The sequence below is a fragment of the Dromiciops gliroides genome, chromosome 5, assembly GCF_019393635.1.
Source record: "Dromiciops gliroides isolate mDroGli1 chromosome 5, mDroGli1.pri, whole genome shotgun sequence".
In the NCBI taxonomy this organism is placed as follows: Eukaryota; Metazoa; Chordata; class Mammalia; order Microbiotheria; family Microbiotheriidae; genus Dromiciops; species Dromiciops gliroides.
Window position 1 is genome coordinate 63,373,579 of NC_057865.1, and position 20,727 is coordinate 63,394,305.

General features: G+C 39.6%; 1 protein-coding gene across 1 annotated transcript in view; it reads left to right on the forward strand.

The window, feature by feature from the left end:
• Nucleotides 1–20,727, forward strand: part of GPR158 (G protein-coupled receptor 158) — a 441,872-nt gene that overhangs the window by 18,612 nt on the left and 402,533 nt on the right. Inside the window, 1 exon segment of the mRNA XM_043967006.1 lies at nucleotides 12,356–12,461. Within this exon segment, the coding sequence (XP_043822941.1) occupies nucleotides 12,356–12,461 (106 nt within the window).

Here is a 20,727-nt window from a genome sequence, read left to right on the forward strand (position 1 = left end):
GATTCAGGAGAACCTGAATTCAAATCTGGCCTCAGACACTTGACACTTACTAGCTGTGTGACCTTGGGCAAGTCACTTAACCCTCATTGCCCCACAAAGCAAAAACAAAAAAATGTTGAAAACTATCTTTATATGTAACTGGAAAAAATAAAATACTATTAAGATTGGAAAAAAAAACACCTTTGTAGGCTTTAGAGGTAAAAGGGATCTTACAGGTCTGGTGCAATTCCTTCATTTTACAGATTGGTACATTGAGGACTAGAGACATGGGGCTGCTTGTCCAAGGTTACACAGGTCACATAAGCAGCTGCTTCAGGATTTGAGCGCAAATCCTCTGACTTTCATTCTCATTATTAGATTGCACCTGGCACTCCTTGTTTCACACTTCAGATTTTCACATAGATTATATAGGTCTTCCTAAAAAAGGTTGGACCTGATTGCCAAAAAGCCTTCCAAGAACATGGAGCCAGACAGAAGATGTTTGTCACCGTGTGAAGTGTTGGCAAGTATCTCTGGACCAGGCTGTTGAAAGGTAGCCTGGGGGAGAAGAGTTTCTTTGTGTTTGAGAATGTGGTACAGTTATCAATTTTTTCAAGATCTTTTTGATTAGGGAGTGGGGAGAGCAGAGTTTACAACTCCTTTTGCTATAGTGACGTATTGCCATGTTTAAAACTAGCTGAGAGTTTGGGAAAACAAGCTTAAATCAATTCCTGGCAGTGTCCCTTGAAGAAGATCGACTGCTAACAAAGAGAGATAGAAGAGGAGATGACTTTCACAAAGACCTCCCACTTAAACTAGACTTTCTTATGAGGTACAAGTTCTTTTATGATGACATTCTGTAACAGGAATCCTTCAAACCTAATTCAAAAGCATTTCTTTTTTGTAGAAACGCAGTACAACGGAATGTGACCTATCACATTTAAAAAACAGTGCATGTCACTATTACAAAACAAGGAGAGAAAACAAAATATTTCCAGTCTTAATAAGGACTAGTTTCCAATGGGAAAAACCATGCTTGGTCGCCAGATAGTCTGTAATTACCATTAATTTTATTTTTAACTTATCAATCAGGTTACAATTTGGTTCAGCTGAGCTGACACCATGCTGACAAGCCAATTTCTTCTATTATGCTGTTGACATTTGAATTTTTCTTGCTGGTTTCCAGGTACCAGAGCTCAACTTATTTCTAAGCAGTTCACTAAGTTTGGGGAGAATTATTTTAAAATATTAGAAATAACCATAACCTATGGTTATGGCTATATATCTAATTTGGTGATACATGTGTGGACAGATAAAGCATCTTTCAGGATCATATGAGTATCCTTGACTCAGGGCAAACAAGACTTGGATAGAGAATTTGGTTGAATGTAAAGCTAACCATCATTCAATTATAGGAAGTATAATCAAACACAGAATCAAACAAACCAAAGGAACTGAGTTCATAGAGAACTTTAAAATGAAGAATGAGCATTTTGCTTAATTCATTGAGTAACTGATCTTCCTGGAAACAGGGGACTGGATCAGAGGGCTTCTTATGGTTCTTTTTAGCTCTGTGATTCTCTGAATCCATAGGTAATCCTAACATCTAGGGAAATGACACCTCTTGGTGGACCTTGAGCCATGCTATGGCACTTTTGTTTCCTAGAGTTTTGGGGAAGTGGGAAGGTGACTTAGGTCAGTCTTCATTTGGGATTAACCAATTCTCTCTTGGGAGTTACAAAAGCAGGGATGAGAGAGTGATTGGGTTTTGAAAGAGAAGGAGTATTATTCAAATGTTTAAGAGAACACTTCAGGAGTGGACATTGCTTTTAATGTTGCCTTACCTATCAGTTACATTCTGGATGATACCCTATAATGAGGACTGTCTCCCATATATAGTATGGGGTGTCATTTGTGACTAGAAAGGAGGCAGAATAGACATCTCTAACCTCTAACCTCCAACACACTTCCCCAAGGGAGTCGTTAATTCCTTCCAAGCAAGATGGTGGGGCCAGAAGTTTGGTTACTTGCTCTTCTCAGAGACAGTGAACATTGGACTAGAGCTATATATATTTACTCCCTTATATACCATTAGTCTAAGGGATGAGGCTTTTAGGTTTAAATTAACTTCTGACTGCTATGTCATTAATGGGTGAAGCAGGACTCCAAGATTTATATTCAAAACTTGACTCCCTTTCTACCCAATACCCATTCCACAATGAACAGACATAGCAGGTAGTAAAGAAACCCATTTATCCAAGTCTATAGCAAACACAAATCAGAGGAGACATATATAGGAGTATATATACCAGACAATGCAGAATCAAATAGTCCTCCCATGGGGAGCAAGGTAACTCGACTCTCACCAATTCTGTCTTATACAGTTTTGGGGAATTGATCTCTATCAACAAGGACAAAATCACATACCCATGGGCTTTGGGATTCAAGTTACAGCTACTATTAGTGATATTACTTTACTTCAATCAATAAAGCATTTTTAGAACACCTATTGCATTGCCAGGAACTGTCATTTATGTCATTTTACTTCTTATTTTCTAATGAAACCTTGGCACATTTGTAACTTAGTAGATAAGTCTTACAAGAGTTGCCGAGACTCAGAAAGGTTGTAATTTGCTCATGGTCTTATACCAGTAAATGTCAGAGGCATAATTTGAACCCAGGTCTTCCTTTTTCTAAGCCCAGCATTTTATACCATATGCTATCCTTCTCCTCTAATACTTTACTTGTTCCTCTTAAAACAGATCAGAAAAAAAATAAGTACTATAACTCCGTATGACAATAAGTATACTATAAAGTCATATGTGTGTGTGTGTGTGTGTGTGTGTGTAACTAGGTATATACATACTGGCATTCTTCTTTGGAAGGTTGTATTTGTCATCATTATTCATCATCATCATCATTAATATTTACATGAATGCTAAGATAGTAATGGCAAATTCCACTTTGAATTCATGGAAAAATTTCAAAGTCTATTCTGTTGCTTTAGCTACATCAAGCATCGTATCTCCAAATGGAAGTTTTAAAAAGAAGAATGCAAAACAACTTTCACTCCAAATCTCATGATGTTCTATTTCAGGACTGATTGCATTGTCATTGATGAAGAGAGGAATGGTTTGAGGACTTTGTAGGAAAGGCACCAACAGGTATTGAATGTGCCTCAGGAAGTTAGAGGAGTGGGGAAGGAAAAGAATGGACATTGTGTATGCTGTCACATGCCTTTATTATATCACCAGAGGAACCAATTTCTTTACTGTACTCACTGACTTTGGACTGCCCATTTTATAGTGTCTGGGTAGGAAAAGATGAAAGAAGGGAGGTTGGGGGTGGGCCTACTTAGTGGGATTCACAGTGATTACTTGGGAAGCAAAAAATTCACCTACTGGAAGACAGGATCACACAAACATCTACCCCCCAAATCACATCAAGTAGCAATGAAGTCAGCTTTCACCTAAATGACCTATGTTTATTAAAGGCCAAGGTTTGTAGGTGGAAAAGGTTTGTTGGGTAAAAGGGTGGGAATGGAGTCCCTCTGGTTTTGTTTTGGAAACAATTTTGCTCTATAAATTGGGAGTATAAATCCCTTAATAATTTGGCTCCCACTTTCTCTTCTCTTCCCCACTTCTGTATCTCTTCTGTCTCTATACCTGATAATGTGAATCCTTAATCAGTACACAGTGTGGTGGAGCGGTGGTGGTGGTTCTTAACCTGGGGTCCATGGACCCTTCCCTCCATAAGGAGTTTGTGAAAAGATTTGAGGGGATCTTTGAACTTGGATAGGAAAATAATTACATCATTTCAATGGTTGTTTTTTTCCTTTGCAATCCTGAGTATTTTATTTTGTGGACTTAAAAACATTATTGTGAGAAGCGGTCCATGACTAGAAAAAGGTTAAGAACCTCTTGTCTATACTTTCTCTCTTAGCTTGAAAGGCTTAAGGGACCTAGATTTTGGCTATTTCTGTTCACAAAAGTTGTTTTCTATATATAATTAAGTGATCATTTTATTAATGGCTTAGTTCTAGATTGCTGAGAAAATTTAGATTAGAGAGCTTTCATGGAATTTACAGTCAGGAAAAGGAGGTGGGGAATACTGGGGTACCCTTGCTTTAGCAATTGTCTTTTCTCACTGGTATTGATTAAACTCCAGTAGCACTTTTGGCTGGCAGTCCTTACTCAATTGACACTTTTTCTGTATTGCCTTATAAAACTTGTAGAGGTTCTCCCTCTCCCCTACCCCCACCACTTTGGTCAGGGGTTGGCACTCAAAAAGAATTTAGTGATTACAAAATACAATTTTATGGATTCCTTCTAACCTGTTGGCTATGAACATACTAAAGAATAAAGCTCTTTCTTGTTTCCTTCTTTGATTTAGGAATAAAGGTATAGTGTTGCTTTTTTTGTTTGTTTGTTTGTTTTTGTTCCCAGGTTCCTTGCATGCTGTACTTGAAACATGCTGAAAACAGGCAAAAGTAGCAGTCTCATTTAAGTAGACTTCATTAACTAGGCAGAACATTGCTTAGGCAGAGTAAAATTGAGAAGCATTGGGGAAGTGAACTATCAAAGTGCCCCAGTAATCAGGACATATATTATGATCATGGGGACATCATTTGAATGCTAGAAGAGATTGTAGTGACTATATCATTTATTACTGGCCCATCAATTGGCTTAAAAATGTATCATTTCTTAAAATACAAACCATAGCCTTAGGGGAAGACAGACAAGGTAATGATTATTTGTTTCATATATCCAAAGAACCCCCAGCAGGTCTATACTGCCACAGCAACTACTGTGAATGGAATCACAGGAGCTGAGATTTGGAGAGGACCCGAGAAGCAATCTAGTCCAAACTGTAATAGAACAGGAATTCCCTTGGCAACATTCAACAAATAGCCATCCGGCTTCTACTTGAAAGCCAATGAAGGGGAAGTTATTGTCTCCTGGAGCATCCAGAAGCATAGGAAGAGAAGGAGATGTGAAAAGGAGAAAGAGATGAAATACCAGGCCCTTCCCCAGAAGAAAAAACATATCAAATTCCTGTCTTCTCATGATTCTTTAACTTTTTCATTTCACTTTTTCATAATGCCTGAACATTCATTGTTTGTTTATTTTTTTGTTTGGGGCAATGAGGGTTAAGTGACTTGCCCAGGGTCACACAGCTAGTAAGTGTCAAGTGTCTGGGAATGGATTTGAACTCAGGTCCTCCTGAATCCAGGACTGGTGCTTTATCCACTGTGCCACCTAGCTGCTCCCTGAATATTCTTCTAATTCAAGGTTCTGGGTGGTCTAGTGGGATAGAGTGCTGGACTTGGAGTCAGGAAGATAAGTTTAATTCCCTTCTCATCTCACATACTTCCTAGTTGGGTGATCTGGGGCAGTCACATGACCTCTACCTGCTTCAGTTTTCTCATCTGTAAAATGGGACTCATAATAAATAGCACTAACCATCCAGAGTTGTGAGGGCACATTGAGATGTGTATATGTATATATACATTTTCATGTATACCTGTATTTTTAAAGTAAATATGCTTAGGAGCAGCTTGGTGGCACAGTGGATAAAGCACCGGCCCTGAATTCAGGAGGAATTTTATATATATGCATATATATATGTATATATGTTTAGGCACAGAATTTTTATTTCATGTATGTATATAAGTATACATAAATCACTTCGTGAACCTTAAAGTGCTAGATGAATGTTAGCTATTAATTATTAAAACTTGTGGTCATATACTTTGGCAGTTGTGAAGCTTTTAGTAATTGACATAATCTATGTTAATGAAATGAAAAGTCTATGTTTATTCTTAGGTATCTAGGTGGCTAGAAGTGGATAGAATTTTGGATTTGGAGTTAAGAGCTGACTTAGGGGAATTTAGGTGGAGCAGTGGATAGAGCACTGGCCCTGGAGTCAGAAGGACCTGAGTTTGAATGTGGCCTCAGACACAATAGCTGTGTGACCCTAGGCAAGTCACTTAACCTTGATTGCCTAAGAAAAAAAGAGCTGACTTCAAATTCTGCTTCAGATATTTATTAGCTGTATGATTCTGGATAAGTCACTTAACCTCTCTATCTGTCTCTATCTATAGAATGAGGATAATAATAGCATCTATCATCCAGGGGTGATAAGGAGATAAAATGAAATAATATTTGTAAAGCTTTTTTGCAAACCTTAAAGTACTGTAAATACTAGACATTATTATGCAATATCATGTGTGAAGAATAGGGATAGTGACAGGAAGTGGACCTGTGACTTTTTCAATGTAGGGAACTCCCTCCACCAATGCAGGTCAGCAGCTTTCTTCAACTTTCAGCCTTAGTGAGCTTTCAAAAGGAATGAGTGGTTAAGTTGTTGGCCCTGGAATGGTGCGGCTGGTAGGTGTCAGAGGCGGCATTGAATTGGCTAGCATTTTAATTGGTAAAAGTGCTCTTTTATTCCCTGCTTCTGAATCTTCACTCTTTTTTCTGGATCTTTCAGCTTTTTAATTGGCCACAGCCTTGTTTGTAGAATAGTTCCTATAGAGGCTTGGGAAAAAAACAATCTTACTTCAGATATGGTCCTTTCTGGAATGTAAGGATATTTCTAAGCAAGTAAACCCCCCTTCCCACTTCTCCCTTTCCCCCATCTCTTCTGTCTCTGTTTTTTAGGTAGGGAATGCAAATGGAGATTTTATCTTTTTTTTTGGTTAGATCAGACAGAAAAACTTTCTTAAATGGCAAGGTAGAAAAGAATATCTGTGTGAGGAACATTTAAGAATCTTACAGGGAGTAATTAATTAATTAAAGGGAATTCCTTGAACTATGGTAGTCACTTCTAGTTACAGATGATACGTTCAGACTTTCCATGGCTTGGGCTACCCTAAAAATGGCCTTTTGTGACTTAACTGTGCATGTCAATAAAAGGAAGTAGGTATTTGGGGAGTATGAAGCTCTTAGGCCATAGGTCAAGGCTTGGTTGGGCAAGGATAGTATATCATAATACTGGATACCTAGGAATATAAAAGAACACAGAAAGGGAGGAAGGAGAGTATCATAGACAAACTTTACCCTTTCAGTACTCTACCTAGACCATTTCTGCATCTTGGAAACGTTTGGGGAATGCATTTTCTCTCACTTCTCTAACATATTCTTTCTTTTTTTTTTTTTTTGGTGAGGCAGTTGGGGTTAAGTGACTTGCCCAGGGTCACACAGCTAGTAAGTGTCAAGGGTCTGAGGCCAGATTTGAACTCAGGTCCTCCTGAATCCAGGGCCACTGCTCTATCCACTGCGCCACCTAGCTTCCCCTAACATATTCTTTCTAAAAGATTTCTAATATAATGGTTTCCTTTGCTCCCAGATTGCAGGTGATTGTTTTAACATGCTTCAGGTAAATTTTAGTTTAATTAGCTTTTTGAGGGCTAAGCTGGTAACTGAGACACTCTTTACAACTTATTTATGTGGGAAAGTACCTTCTAAATACCAACTACCCCTAAACTGGAGACTCTTTATAGGACTCATTTTCCTCCCACTATAAGCAGCAACCACCTGGAAACTATTGGAAGACTCCTATTGGAGCCATCCTGCATCCACATGCCTTCGGTTTAACTTCGGGGGCAGCTCTCCCCAGGTATTATTTTTCCTGGGAAATGATGCCTTTCTTTTATCTCTTTTCCCAATCCTTATGCCATCCTCTCTCAAGACACCTTTTCTACCACCATTACTGCATCTTTATCACAGCAGTGGCTCCAGAGCTGGTAACCCTATTCCCATGGGTCAGGCCTCCTTGTGGGACCTGGTCTTTTCGTTTTTGTTTTTTTTTTTGTAGGGCAATGCGGGTTAAGTGACTTGCCCAGGGTCACACAGCTAGTAAGTGTCAAGTGTCTGAGGCCGGATTTGAACTCAGGTACTCCTGAATCCAGGGCCGGTGCTTTACCACTGTGCTATCTAGCTGCCCCAGGACCTGGTCTTTTCAGAGGGCAAAATGAGAAGCTTCAACCCCACTCCATAGCCCTGAAGAGGACTCGAAAAGGCTTCTTGTGCTTTGGTTGTGGGGAAGCATTGAGCAGAGCATTTACCTCTCCAGGGTAAAAAGAGAAGAAAAGAAAAAAGGCAGAAACTCCTTTCCTACCAATTAAAAGCCAAATCCCACACTTCCTCTAACAGGAAGTTAGCCCTGTCCTCCCAGAGGGTTTGTAAATCCTCCCAGGTGTGGTGAGTTGCAGTTCTAATGAAGATGAGTCAGCATCTGATTTCTCAGCTGGGAAACCAGAGCTCCTCACCTTGCCTCATTTTCTGCAAAAACAAAATGAGAAAAAAAAAAAAATCTTTCATGAACTGAGATGGAAGTCTGAGCCTTTTATTGAGGTTAGGTCACTCAGGCTGGGCACAAAACGCACCCCAAGAAGCTGCCAATCTGTTTGTCCCACTGACAAATCACTGAAGTGATTTTCTCCACAGAAAGGACCCTGACAAACACCAGGCTTCTGGTGGCTCTTGTTTATGTGGTGTCTCCTGAGAGAACCTATCGATCTGCAAACATTCAGTAAGTGCCTACTGTGTGTCAGATGCTGTGCTACACCTTCTATGCAATTAGCGGTCAATTTCATCAGACGGTTTAGGGACACTTCCTACCCTAGTCAATGAATCATTGCTCAGGCAGGACAAAGGGAAATGCCATTTATTTGAGTTTTTTATTACCTTTATATAGATTCTGGATATGATTCTCAGCCACGGAAGATGGCCAAATATAGCAGAGTAAGCCATGATGACTCCTTGGGCTGAACTGACCACCTGGCTTTTCTATGAGCAATCCCTAATACAGTCAGCAGTATGCACAAGATTTCATCCTGGATGCCCAACTCCTGTGGAGCCCAGTTCTCTGCAGAGATTCCAGGGGCAATCAAAGGATGATCATCAGCATGAAGGAAGCTGGAGGGTCTCAGAGCTAGCCACACCTTGCCTGTGTTGCAGAGTTTCTTCACATTCTACTGCCATCTCAGAAATATGGCAGAATGGAGGGGGAGAACTACTCTGTGGCTGGACATTTCAGGTGCACAGTGAAGTAGATGGAGGTAGAGCCATTTATAATGTAATTTATGATAGCAGGAAAATTGGCTATTGATTTATTCTAGTTTTTTATGGTCGATATTAAAGATGAAAACTATTAGAAATGAGATTAATGCCTAACAAGAATTTACCAAGGTCTATATGCTTTCCACCTTCTTCAAAACTTATCCCAGGTCATAGAATTATAGCCCAGAAATTAAGGAGGTCATTTACTCTGGCTCCTTTGCTCCAGGTAAACTAACACCCTAACCAAACTAAGACTTATGAGATTCCATCCTCAGCAGAACCAATATAAAGGGAGAGACAATAATTATTCACATGGTGCGATTTTTAAGGGAACAGAAAGACCAGCTAACTTCCCAGTGCAAACTTTTACTGACCTGCCATGGTGTCTAAAATTTCCCACTCGAGTCAAAAGTTAGGATAACTAGGTTAAGGCATTATAATATGTAGGAGAGGGGCAGCTAGGTGGTGCAGAGGATAGAGCACCAGCCCTGGATTCAGGAGTACCTGAGTTCAAATCCGGCCTCAGACACTTGGCACTTAACTATCTGTGTGACCCTGGGCAAGTCACTTAACCCCCCTTGCCTCACTAAAAAAAAAATAACAAAAAAAATAATATGTAGGAGATTAGCTAGCTGGTGCCCTTAGCAGGCATCTGTTTATTGCATTAACAACTCATTTCCCTGTGACTTACAACAGTGGAGACTCAAACAGAAACAGGGACACTAAACCATATATAAGGATCCCTGCAGGTGCCATATTGACTTAGAAAACCACACATTAAATGGTCAATTCATTCATCTATTTATGTATATTTTGTTAAGTCATTTACTTATTCATTTGTTCATTCATTCACCTATGTATGTATTTATGTATGCATGTATGTATGTATGTGTATTTGTTTGGCTAAATATTTCCTAGTTAAATTTTAACCTGGTTTGGGGCATTTGGTTTAGTTTGACACTTCTGGCCTAGAAGATGATAGGATACTAAAACAACAACAAGGTGGGGGAGGAGGGAATACACAAAATATTTCCATTAGGATAAGAGGAGATCTGGACCATGGGAGATTTTGCAGGATAGGAGGTGGGAGTGCTTGATTGGCCATGATAAGCCGGGGGCAGGATGATGGTAAAAAGAGACTACAAAAAAAGGAGTCTGAAAACATACAGGGATTCCAAACAGAGAGAAGTTAATGAAACAAGAGGAAGTGAAGAAAAACAGAGGACACTGTCTGTTTGGATGTTATTCAACCCAAAGTCTATTGTTCTGCTATGTTTATGAGTCCCACCCCATGGGAATTATGTAGTCCTATCTCCCCTAGTTGTCTGTAGATTCTAAAATAAAAGATGTGTTTATGTGAGGATTTTATTTTATTTTTTGTCAGTAGTGATAAATTTTCATGTTTAGGTTGGAATACTTATAAACTACTTGGAAAATTTTGCCCCAGATTATTGGTATAGAAATTGAATTGCACAGAGCCTTTCAGGGTTACAAAGTGTTTTCTTTACAACAACCTTGTACAGTAAGTAATATTAGTAAGGTTTTTTCCCTCTTTTTGACTGCCCCTGAGTCATAGGGAACTCCTAGTGAGGTGACCTTCCTAATGTAGGGCAGCCCCTGTTCTGAAGTTTATAGGCTTAGAGAGTTCCCTAATTGTTGTTCAGTCATGCCTGACTCTTTGTGATCCCATGTGGGGTTTTCTTGGCAAAGATACTGTAGTGGTTTGCCATTTCCTTCTCTAGCTCATTTTAGAGACGAGGAAAGTAAGGCAAATGGGGTTAAGTGACTTGCCCAGGATCACAGCTGGTAAGTATCTGAGGCCAGATTTGAATTTAGGAAGATGAGTCTTCCTGACTCCAGGCCTTGTACTCTATCCACTGGGCCACCTCACTGCCCCAGTGAGTTGCCCAGAGCGTGGAGTAATTAGCTTACCCAGGCTTTCACGGTCAGTAGGTGTCTGTTTGTTAGAGGCAGGTCTTCAACCCAGGTCTTTAAGGTTTGGAGGCTGGTATGCCCAGCTGCCTCTCATCATTAGTATTATGGTGTCAATTAAATAGGTAAGGATCAAAAGCTAAAGGAGGTAAGGAGATTTATCCAGAATCCCATTGCTAATCTGGGGCAGGATCAAGATGAAACAGATGCTCTAGTTGGGAAGCAGCAGAGCATTAGACATAGTACCTGAACATGGAGTTGTAGCTCCACCATGTACTTCCTGTGTGACCTTGGAGGAGTGACTTCACCTCTTGGGCCTGGGTTTCTTGCAAACACGTGAGAGATTTAGATTAGGTCACTGATCTAGAGAATAGTCTTTTGTAAATCCAAGTGGTGAACGTGGTAGAGCCAGGAAGACCTGAATTTAAATCCAGCCTTAGATACTCACTAGATGTGTCACCCTGGCCAAGTCATTTTACTTCTGTCTGCCTCAGTTTCCTCAAGTATAGACTCCAAACTCAGCTAGTGCTTTATCCACTGTCACCTAGCTGGCTCTATTATCTATTCATTCATTCATCTACCAGTTCATTTATATAATCTTTTTAATATTTATTTGCTCATATACATGTTCTTTCCAATTCACTTCAAAAAGATGCTGTGATTCTTTTCCATTTTCTCAAGAAGTTGGGAAAGGTGAGGGTTGGAAGCATTGAGGATGTCATGAACCTTGGGTTTGGAGTCTTAGACCCTTGTTCAGGCTCTGCCACTAATCAGCTATGTGGTCTTGGGAAAATGATGCCATTTCTCTAAGCAAAAGTTTTTAATTTGTAAAATTATTATGGTGGGACTATGTGACCTCCAATGTCCCTTCCAAGTCTGCACTTCTGTGGTTCTAAGTGATCTAGCATTGATTTTCCTAGATGGCTATAATGCAGAGTGATGGTAGGGTGGGAAATTGTGTGTGGCCATGCTTCTTTTTACCCAGCCTGTCCCCTTGATTGCCGCCATGTCTTCACTATGCCAAAAAACACCTGCCCCTTCATAAATACCAAATAAACATTGGAAGTATTACAAATTGGGAATTTCTTCTGTCAAAAATAATATCAATAATAATTATAATAACTAGCATTTATATAGTGGTTTAAGGTTTGCAAAGTCTTTACGTCAATTCTAATTTAGTTTTCCTTTCCCTGTGATACCATTGTCTTTTGGCAAATTAGATGATTTCTCCTTTGTCAATAGTTTTCTTTATATTGCTATATCTGGTTCAAAGGGTTGAATGGAGAATTTGAAAGCTTCGATGCCCATATTAATTCTTGTGTTTTCTCTTTCTCCTGTTTCTCTCTCTCCATCTCTCTGTCTTTGTCTCTGTCTCTCAGAGGTGTCATGAAAATTGACGTAAGTCTTCAGAAGGTGGACATTGACCAGTGTTCAAGTGATGGCTGGTTTTCAGGAACTCATAAATGCCATTTGAACAGTTCAGAGGTAAGATGTTGTATGAAATAATTATATTGAAAAGAAGTAACTTTGAAAAATGAAATGCTTTCTCTTGAATGCAGTGTGTTCATTAAGTCCCTTACCCAAAAGTTCTATAGGTGCCATTTTCTATTCTGTACAGGGCTGATGGAGATAACATTTTGCAATGAAGTTGATGCTAACAGCATGGATAAAGGAGAACAGTCCCTTAAGGAACCAAGAGAAGACTGCAATGAAAATTGCTTGTGAAGTTTAGGTTGAGTCAAAGACTAAGCAAATTCTTTAACAAAGACTGGAAGTTTAAAATAAACCCAAAGTGAGAAACCAGCCCATAAGACAGGTCAGGGAGGCTGAGCACAGCTTCGTATGACACTCTACTCGTTGAGGCAGTACTAGTATTCATTTTGACACATTGCCATCTGCTACAAAGCAGCAGAGAAAGCATGATGGGACATTTTGGTGAGCTAGGACAAAATATCCAATGGGAACCTAGAGAGGAGAATGACTATCATTTTGTGCTGCTAATATTTAGGTTCCCAGTGGTCTAAGAAGGAGTAGGGCTTGAATTAACAGGCAAAGTGAAGCAAGTCATTATAATGTGCTCTTGCAGATGAGATTCCTTTGTTTATTTGCAGATTACAAATGATAACAATGTAATGATTTCATTTAAAATAATTTTATTTATTTATTTTTGGCGGGGCAATGAGGGTTAAGTGACAAGTGTCTGAGGCGTAGATTTGAACTCAGGTCCTCCTGAATCCAGGGCCGCTGCTTTATCCACTTCACCACCTAGCTGCCCCCTAATGATTTCATTTTTGATAATCAGACCTATCCTTAGGGACCAAGAGTGTCATGGATAACATATTGAATAATGATTCTACTGTGAAAGAAATGCTGGAGATGAGGTGGAGGTGGAGGGAGCAGAGTTCAACTTAATTTCCAAAGTTTTTACAGAAATTGAATCTAATTTTTTACAGAATGAAAAAGGTAGACCAAGTGTTTGAGAGAAGAACATATTTTTAACTGTGAAGGCGTTTGTTTTATTTCAGTCTCTTAGGGTAAGTGAAGCTGTGTACAGTGTATCCTAATCTGTAGAAATTTGCCTTCAGAGATTTTGTAATACATTTGACCTAATTTTACTATACATTATGAATGTGCATAAGACTGATGGGAACTGTCTGAGACCACGTGCTACAGTGAAAAGAACACTAGGTTTCGAGTTAGAGGACCCGGGTTGGAATTCTGATTCTATCTCTCTCTCTCACCTTGTGCAATATCATACAAGGTCTCTTCTGTCTCTACATTTGAGAGGCAGTAGGAAAGTATACTTGATGAAATAACAATAATGATAACTAACATATAGATAGATGATAAAACGTTTCCTGTAGTCAGGCACTATGCTAAGTGCTTTACAATGATCTCATTTGATCCTAACAGCAACCCTGGGAGGTAGGTGTTATAATTATCCCTCTTTTACAAATGAAGGTCAGAAAACCTGAATTCATTGTTGGTGGAAGGTCAGAAGAACTGAGTTCTAATCCTGATTCTGACACTTTCTGTTTCATTTTAGGTGAGTCATTCAGCCTAAAGCCTGGACCTCAGCCTGTTTCCTTACCTATAAAATATAAACCCAAGGGTTGGTCTCAGAGGCATATGAGGTCCCCTCAGCTCTTGATATATGATCCTTTGATTGGCCACTGTTTTTATTTTAAAAGAAAAAGTGGAAAAAAGTGCTGGAATAGAAATCCAAAGATGTGAGATCAAATCTTGGCTTTGACCCTTAGGAATGATGCTTGACATGACCTTGGGCAAGGCATGTTATCTCTTTGAATCTAACCTGTAAAATGGAAATAATGATTCTTGTACAACATCAGGATGTGGAAAGGATCAAATGAGGCATGTTTGAAGAACTTCACAAAATGAATTTACCGTACAAATGGCAGCCATTGTTATTTGGTTCCTTGGTTACATTTTATCTACTGTTTCTTATGTGTGGTTCAAAAAAATTCCTTAAAATATGATCTTAGGCCACACATTCCTGGTGAAATTAAATCTGTATTATTGTTCCAACTCATTGATATGAGTTAGTAGATCTGGGCGGGTAGGCAGGCATTGGCTTTGTGTGTGTGTGAGTTTAAAAATCACTCTCTTATTTATGTACCTCCTTTATTGAACTATTTGATCTTGGACTTTTAAGTAATCTTTTCTTTTTGTTGAAATCCCTTTCCTCTGAAATAAAGTAAGGTTCTGTTATTTTCGGTGGGGAATCCTGTTCCCCCCCCTTGACTGGTAAACCTAGGGCAGGTTTAATTCTTTGATCAATTTTTACTACCCTGTCCCTTCCTGGGAATAATTTGTGTGTATGATGCTATTACTGAGAAAACACTCTCCAGGAGTGAGGGTGGATTTATGCTGACACAGCAGTACAGAATAGGGGATGGAATGGAAAAGCCTTTAGGTGCTTAAGCCCCAAATTGCACTAAGTGCTGGGGCTACAAATAGTACTGTGGAAAGCACACTGAAATCTAAGTCAGCATCACCTGTTCAGATCCCACCTCTGCCTCCTGCAGATAGGATTGGGACTAGACTTGTCATCTCATTAGCAGGGGCAAGTCTTGATGAGGACAGTCTTCTGCTAAGATAAATTAGCACCTTCTCTCAACCTAAACTCAAGAGCCTTGGGAATAGTAATGCTCCTCAGACAAAGAACCCTAATTCCAGTTCAGGTCCTCACAGCTAAAAATGAGGAGAGCAATAAGTCTGGTGAATGGGTGGACCTCTGAACCACCAACACCAGCTGCTAATCAACCGCCACTGGCAGGCAGTTCAACTCAAGAGACCCCAGGAGTGGTTGTCTTTCTAAGCCTCATTACAAACCATTGGTTTCCAGTTCAGTCCTGGAAATAAATTTCTTTTTTGGGTAGAAGTGACCTCTTTGGAGACTTGACTTAGCAATTGCTTCTACTTCTGTAATCCCCACCTCCTCAGAATCTACAGTTAAAAACCCAGGAAAGAAAGTTCTCGCTTGAAAGTCCTTGGCATAGTCAAATGGTTGGATATCAGGATTGGGTATGATTTTAACAGTGAAAGAGATATTAAAGAAGATGCTTAGCTATTGTACCCTAAGGACTGTGGAATATTTAATATCTGACTTTCTGTTAAAGCCTCCTTTATGGGTTATCGCCCTCTGTTAGAATGGGTACTTCTGGGGGGGCAGCTAGGTGGCACAGTGGATAAAGCACCAGCCCTGGATTCAGGAAGACCTGAGTTCAAATCTGGCCTCGGAAACTTGGCACTTATTAGCTGTGTGACCCTGGGCAAGTCACTTAACCCTCATTGCCCCTGGAGGGTAGGTGGGAAAGAAAGAGCACTTCTTCAGATCAGGGGGCTCTCTCCATTGTTCTACTTGCATTCCAACAGATTCTGTTCATAGTAAGCACTTAACATTACCATCTCATGACTCCATTCTCTGTAGCATATATTCTTAGAAAGTTGCCTGGGGCACTAAAAAATTAAGTGATTTGCCCAATGTCACGTCACCGGTATATCAGAAGTAGGACTGGAACCCAAGTCTTTCTTACTCAAAAGCCATTTTTTCTATCCATTTTGCAATGTTACCTCTCACTGACCCATGTCAGTTGACATTATGCCAATGAAACAATGAATGTGTTGCTAATGGAAAGAATATTAGGTTTGGAGTTAGACAATGGGGGTTCTAATTCCAGCTCTGTTACTTACTGCCTATGTAATTATGGGTTTCCGTTTCCTCATGTGTAAAATGAAGGGATTAGGCCAGATGACATTTGATGTTCCTTCCAGTTTTAAATCCATGAGTCAATGATCGATGGCCTAGGCCTCACTAATACTTACTTTCTAGCCATCTCAGACAACTGGACCTACCTCAGTTGTAACTAGCTAAGAAGCTGACCATCACAAATTAAACCTGTGCTGAAGATGGAAATAGACAGGCAGGTGCCCAGAAGATTTTAGTGAGTCCATGCCAACTTATGTTGTATTACTTGGAGATCTAAGATTGACAGATATAAATTGGCTCTTACCTCACAAATACAAATAGTGTTGTGGAAAGCACATAGAAGGCCAAGTCGGCATTACCTGTTCAAATCCCACGTCTGACTCATGGGAATGGGATGGGGACTGGACCTGTGATCTTATTAGCAAGGGCAAGTCCTGACGGGGATGCATCTTTAGGTACATAAAGGTATTTGGGTATGTACACTGAATATACATAAACATATACATACACAGCCTACATATAGACATATATGCAGATTTATCTCTATATAGTATGTAAAGTATATATAGTGGCAATCTAAATGTGGGGTAAGTTTAAATTCAGAATTCTATAGTCTGCTATGCAGAGTTCCTCTGGTACCACCTTGTATAGAAGTACTTCAATTTCTAGACTTTACTAATTTTCCAAGTCTGTTTTTTTTTGGGGGGGGGCAGGGCAATGAGGGTTAAGTGACTTGCCCAGGGTCACACAGCTTAGTAAGTATCAAGTGTCTGAGGCCAAATTTGAACTCGGGTCCTCCTGAATCCATGGCTGGTGCTTTATCCCTTACGCCACCTAGCTGTCCCCCTCTGTCTGTTAGTGGGTGGGGGGTGGGAATGGAGGAGGAAGAGAAGTTGGAACACAATTTTTTAAAAAATTGATGTTAAAATTTGTTTTTACATATACTTTTCAAAATAAAATTCTATTCAATAAAAATATAAAAAAAATTTAATTTTCATTCCAAACTTCATAAATACCAAATAGAATGATTCTTTGCTTATGTATCATAGAATGGAGAAAAGAGAATTATGCATAAACTGTAGATCTCTTATACTGTATATAGCTCACTTTTCTTTTAAAGCATATACTAAATTCAACTGATAGCTTTCAAAACTGTCCTACTTGTCTAAGCCTTATTTCTGCCTCTGCCTTCCCAAGTCATGTAAAATCAGCCTTCTTGATTTTCATTTTTTTCTCATTCGATTATTCTTTGGAAAATTCTTAGCTTTTACTTTCCTTGTCATGACTGGCATTTTTACTCAGTCTCGAATTCCTGTTCTCATCAGGTACCTTTGCCTTGATACCTGCCCCCTGTTAGCTGATCTTTGTCCATTGACCAGAGTAGAGCTTTTGTATGGGTGTCATATTGTGGGTATCGATCTGTGTATATTACTTCTTTGCAGTTTTGTTCCAAGGTTCCATGGGGCTGTTCAATAGGAGGCTGTCTGGAAACAAGGGGAGATTTACTCTTCTGACTGCTAAATCATCTTCTACCTGACTCCAGAAAGCCTAGGCTACTTCTCTTCTGGCCTCTGTTTACTTAACCAAATGGTCACGCTGGGGGATTGTTTGAATTAGGCTCGAAGATCAATTTGATGGTAGCTCAGACTAAGGGATGTTAACTTTTCAGGCTTTGTGTCTTTAAAGCTTTTAAATGAATCATATTATGTGAGGGGGAAAAATAAGACTCTTCGCTTTGATTAACAGAGATTAGGTTGCCATGGTAATGTATGGTTTCTCTTCTCGGTATTTAAGACTGTGTAAGGTTAAAAGCTACTCTATTTTAAATATCAGAGGAGGTTAAGAATTTAAAAGTCACATAGAGGTAACCTTCCCCGGGTTTTCAGGTGTATTTATTCTTCTCCAGTGAGAGATGGCAGGAATAGAAAAACTAAGTAACTGGTGATTGTGGCAGGAGCCCTGGGAGTATTTACCATAAAGATGGTTCCCAGAACTTCAGAATTTAAAAAGTGCTTTTCTCACAACAATTACTTGGTAGCTTTGCTAAGAGGCATTACCACAGGAACTGCGAGGTCACCTAGCATCCACCCACGCATCTCTCTCTTATTCACTGGATCTCTTGGTCTCTCTCAATCGCTCCTTTTTATCTACCTGCCTAACTAGCTCTCACCCCACCCCCACCTTTCTTTCCTTATAGAATGAAGTGTTATAGCAATGAGAGAGGAAGGAACCCTAGAGTTCATCTAGACCAGTAGTTCTTATATTGTTTTGAATCATGGACTCCTTTTCAGAATAATGTTTTTAAAATGCACAAATAAAATATGATTACAAAGGAAACAAATCATGTTGAAATACAGTATCATAATATTTTTAAAGAGACCAAGTTCATGGACCCCAAGTGAAGAACCTCTGATCTAGTTCAGTGCCCTTATTTTATTAAACACACACACACACACACACACACACACACACACACACACACACACACACACACACCTCAAACCACCTATATTCCCCTTCCTCTCCTCAACAGTGTTCCTAACCTTATACTTAACTGTAAACAAAAACAAAATAAAAAGCCAAAGCCTTCTATTGAAGGTCCTTTCTTCTGTCTAGTTTTATACTTTAGATCATCCCAGCATTATTCCCCACTTTCTCCTCCTTCACCGAAGTATAGGAGGAAGGTCTGAATCTTCCGCAAGTGCCAATGCCTTGACTCTGCCCTGCGATCCCATTGTCTCCGGGAGCTTTCCCCACCCTTGATAATCTCTCTCCTTCCCCCATCAAATTTTAATCTCTCTTTATTTAAAGGATCCTTTCTTACTGTTTATAAACATTCCCAGGTCAATTTACTCCATCCTTAAAATACTTCATTAGACCATCACCATCCCCTCAAGCTATCATTCTGTGATCCTGCCTTCCATAGCCAAAAAACACCAACCCTAAATAAAAACCCAAACCATTTGCACTCATACTTTCTCACTTCCCATTCCTCAGCCCTTGATATTTGGCATTCGATGTCACCACTCAACGGAGACTGCTTTCTCTAAGGTATCAGTGATTTCTCAAATTTCAAATCCAATAGATTTTTCTCAACTTTCATCCTTCTTGATCTCTCTCCTGCATCTGGCATTGTTGAACATCCCTTCCTCTTAGAGACCTTATTTTCTCTGGATTTTTTTTTGGGGGGGGGCAGGGCAATGAGGGTTAAGTGACCTACCCAGGGTCACACATCTAGTAAATGTCAAGTGTCTGAGTTCAGATCCAGAGTCAGTGCTTTATCCACTGAGCCACCTAGCTGCCCTTTTCTCTGGATTTTGAAGACAATGCCCTCTCCTGGTTCTCCTACTACCTTCCATCTCTTTCTCTCTCTGTCTCTTTCTGTCTGTCTGTCTCTTTTGAGTAGGTAAGTTGGCCAGAACCAAGCATTAGGGAGATGTGTGAACATGGGCCTACCCAAGCTACTGTAGGAGTGGACGAGTCTTGAGAAGGGAGGGTTTGAGGAGCCTGTTGTTGTTGTTTGTCCTTCGTTTCAAGAGGACCAATGAACCTGTTTAGTATAGGCCATATTAGGCTCAAAGGCTCATAGATGTAGAGTTGGCAGGGACCTCAGGGACCATAATTTCCAGTTCTGTGCCTTATATAAAAGTGAGGCCCAGAGGGGTAAAGGAACTTTCCCAAGGTAACTCAGGGGGAAAGCATCAAATATTGGATTTGAACCGATGTCCTCTGACCTCAGGGGCAGTGCTCATTCTCCTGCACCGAAGTACTTCTTACCAGCTACTGGATTATGAAAAAATCACCCAAGCTTTCTGAGACTCTTCTTATTTACATGGGATTGGACTAGAAAAATGTCAAGCTCAAATAGAAACAAAAACATTAAACCATGCATTTTGACTGAGAAAACAACTTATTGATTTTTTGTATGTATTTTTATTTATTTTGTTAAATATTTTCCAATCACATTTGAATCTGAGCTGAGGCTACACTGGGAATGGTGTAGACTTCTTGGGGCCAGTGGGTCCCATGTTTGACACCTCTGGAGTAGAAGATACAGTTTTAGATATATCATTCAATGATTTATGGGGCTATTTCAGGTCCAAATTTCTGATTTCTGGTGGTGCCAACATAAGATGCAAAAATTAAATGGATCTTAAGAAGCCCTAAACTATCAAAATATTTTCTTTTATCACTGGATGACTTGATTAAGTACATATATGATATTAATTTAGAAAATATTAATAATTAATAAAATCAATTTAAATAAATAAACATTTAAATATAATGTGAAGCTACAATCAGAGCCAGAACCAAAACCGATACTAGGTCTCATTTATGAAAAGCCTAGTGTTCTTTCTGTTATACTTCACTAGAAGGGGTTAAACTAGCCTGGACTGTTTTCCTTCTTGCCTTTGCCTCCTGGCTTCCCTGGCATCCTTCAAGCTCTAGCTAAAATCTCACCTTCTACAGGAAGCCCTTCCCAATGTCTTTTCATGTGCCAGTACTTTCCCTCTGTTGATT